General features: G+C 38.2%; 1 protein-coding gene across 1 annotated transcript; it reads right to left on the bottom strand.

Moving 5' to 3' along the window:
* Nucleotides 1-202: 202 nt before the first annotated feature.
* Nucleotides 203-3049, bottom strand: LOC103487840 (subtilisin-like protease SBT3). Its single transcript, XM_008446338.3, has 2 exons — nt 2362-3049; nt 203-1905 (listed from the first exon to the last, which is right to left on the bottom strand). Exons 1-2 carry the CDS (start codon nt 3044-3046, stop codon nt 299-301), a joined length of 2292 nt encoding a protein of 763 aa, XP_008444560.2. The 5' UTR covers nt 3047-3049; the 3' UTR covers nt 203-298.
* Nucleotides 3050-3284: the final 235 nt, after the last annotated feature.

Raw genomic sequence — 3284 nt, forward strand, 5'->3', positions numbered from 1 at the left:
ACTATTTTCTTTAGAGCAGGTGATTATTTAAAAAACTTGTGATATTAAAACTCATCTAAAGATGTTCTTCTTCGTCTTCAAATTAACTGCTCCATAACCACTATGTTAATGCTTGAAAGTTTCACTTGATTTATGCAAAAAGAAAAACAAGTGTGTTAAATTTAACAAACTCCATTCATCTTATCTTTGTCTTACCCTCTGTTTAATTTTTTAATTCCACAAGTAATTCCATAATTCAATGTCTTCCCAATATGAATTATATGAAAATAATCACATGTCATGCAGATATATGTTAGTTTCACTGCACCCTCATTCCGGCAACAACTATTGGACTTTGAACGATACGCCTACCTCCGACCTCCGCCCAACTCAGATAACCAAAAACGACGTTGCTTTCTTCTGCACTGCCTGCAATTTTTAGCTCAAAACACAACTTTTGATTCTTTCTTTTGAATTCCAATATCCTTGGCTTCACTCTCACTTTGAATCCCTTCATTCCTCTCAACTTTGCTTCATATGTTGCTCTATTTTCTCCAATCTTGGTCAATGTCCTCTTGAATTCTCCCAAGATTTTTCTTTTTCCTGTCTTCGAATCACTAGAGTTCGCAATTATGATAAAAGAAGGGTAGTTCAAATCCAACGACGGGTTTTCACAATTGTTTGAGTCCGATCGAGTGATTATTCGGATTTGATTTTCTGTGTAGTTTAATGCACATAAAACATTTACGTAGTCTTGGATTCCAACGTCGTAAATCAAATCCGGATCAACGGCTTTGTTGGGATTAACATGGCCAGACCCCATGGCTAAAGGAGTAGCAAATTTGTTATTGTTGCCAATATCTTTGATAGAAGTTTGAGTGTTGTCTACAACGTCGGCCGTTGTCATCATCGCCGACCGAATCGCCGCGGGGCTCCACTGAGGGTGTGCGCCCTTGAGAAGGGCCGCAACCCCAGCGGCATGTGGGCAAGACATGGAAGTTCCTGAAATTACATTAAACTTAGTGTAAATTGGGGTTGAGTTTACATCCATGGCTGGTATATTTTGAGGCCATGAAGCTAAAATGGCATCACCGGGCGCCATAATATCGGGCTTTAATACAAATGGGCAGCTTTGTGATGGCCCTCTTGAGCTGTAACGAGCCACAGTTGGCGCTGGCTTTGTCCCAAGTATTGTCTTGTGGAAATTCACCTCTGCTTTTGGGTCAGAGCTTTTATGAATGTAATCTTTTATGATGTTTCCATGATATGGGTTGACGAAAATAGAAGGGAATGGTGTTTGGATTAAGTTATCCCAATCAGAGATATTGGAAATGAAAATTCCTAAGGTAACTTTTGCAGTTTGAACAGTATCGACTTGTGAAGTTAAGGAATACCCATCGTTGTCTTCACATACCACAATCTTGTATCCAATTCTGTTGAGTTTCTTCAAGTTTTGACATCCACCCATGAAAACAATGGGGAGTGGGGACAAACCCATGGTTGTGTTTAAAGGAAATAAAGATGAACCCAAAACTGAAACTCCATTGCTAAGTGTAATTGTACCTCCAAAGTCACGGTCCATTGTGCCTGCTGCAACATTCAGAACCCAAGGTGCTCCATTGTGTACTGTTCCAAGTTGAGGTCCATTGTTTCCGGCGGATGTCGCCACAAAAATACCTCTCTCGACAGCAGCGAATGTGGCTATAGAAACTGGATCGTTGTACAATGGAACACCGTCAATGCCGATCGACAAGGATATCACATCTACACCGTCTGAAATTGCTTGATCGATGGCAGCTACTACATCTGATACAGAATTACCTTCATCCCATATGGCCTTGTATATTGCCACTCGTGCTCTTGGAGCCACACCTCTTGCAGTTCCTCGACCATAACCGAAAAATGATGCCTCTTTAACGTAGCTCCCTGTTAATTAATTTAACTTTTTGAGTCTAATGACAATTTAAACATAAAATTGTAGCTTAAATTTTAAAGTTTGTTTCTTGTTCAACAGTATTAAAGTAACGTTTAGCATTTATTTCATTTTTAAGAGTGTTAAAGTACTGACTTCGTTGAAATGTCTTGAATATGTTATATTAACGCTCTCAATGACTATATTGTATATAAATTGACGTTATTTACAAATTCGTCACCAAATTGAAAGAAATGTGTTATATATAGACCCTTTGAAGCTAGAGAAACCTATATAATTTATCTAATATTCATTCCAATAATAAATTGATCTCTTCATATCACATAGCCATATACTACTAGTGAATCATTTAAATCTCCGTTGTTTTCATTTTATTACTTCTTTATTATCGATTTCGTAACATATATACTTAATTTAAGTTTCTAAGTTGATTAGTGTTTTAATCGTACCTGCTGCTGTGGTTGACGTATGAGTTCCATGACCGATCGTGTCACGTGTAGAGTTCATAGATATCGTTGCATTCGGAAACTGAGCAATTAGTCCTTTGTTAAAGAACCTAGCTCCAATCAGCTTATTGTTGCAGAACGAGACATTGAAATGAGTACTACTCTCACATTCTCCTTTCCATCTAGATGGAATCTCAGACATCCCATCATCATTAAAGCTCTCACTGTCAGGCCAAATTCCAGTATCCACAAACCCAATTATAACATCACTACCATATTTCGAGATGGGCAAGAGACCATGGTTGGAGCTTAAACCAAGGAAGTGAGAGGAATGAGTTGTGTCAACATGAACTGATGAATCAAGAACAGAGGAGAGATAGCCAGGGGAATTTTTCAAAGCCTCAAGCTGGGATGGGGTGAGACTTGCGCAGAAACCACTAATGGCATGGTTGTAAGTATGGATCAGTTTGGATGGGAAAGAGGAGGAAGAAGACGAAGAAGAAGAAGAAGAAGAAGAAGAATGTAGAACAGAGGAAATGGTGGCTGAGTACCAGCTATGGCGGCTAGCAAAAGGCTTAGGCATGGCGGCCGAGTTCATGTGCACAATGTAATTATGAGTCTCTGTCAATATGGGGCACAACCAGAAAATGGGTGTCAAAGAAAACCAAAAGTATAGGCGAACTGCCATTGATGATCAATATGGAAACCCTTGTGCAAGATAAGGTGTATGTATATATATATATATATATATATATATATATAATATTTGTGTTTGTTTCTTTGGACTTTGGAGAAGGGCCCACCATATTTAACTCAAATTAGTTTCCTATGGTTAAACGTATATGCAACAAGTTATATTAAAGTTGTCATTCTGATTCTTTAAAGTGGTCGGATTGTTGAATCTTCTGTAGTTTTATAAATTTTAT

Source organism: Cucumis melo, chromosome 3 (assembly GCF_025177605.1).
Source record: "Cucumis melo cultivar AY chromosome 3, USDA_Cmelo_AY_1.0, whole genome shotgun sequence".
NCBI classification, from domain to species: Eukaryota; Viridiplantae; Streptophyta; class Magnoliopsida; order Cucurbitales; family Cucurbitaceae; genus Cucumis; species Cucumis melo.

Coding starts and splice junctions, on each gene's coding strand:
- LOC103487840 (XM_008446338.3), bottom strand. CDS start 3,046: ATGGCAGTTCGCCTATACTTTTGGTTTTCTTTGACACCCATTTTCTGG. Junction 1,906..2,361: donor TACGTCAACCACAGCAGCAG/GTACGATTAAAA, acceptor ATTAATTAACAG/GGAGCTACGTTAAAGAGGCA.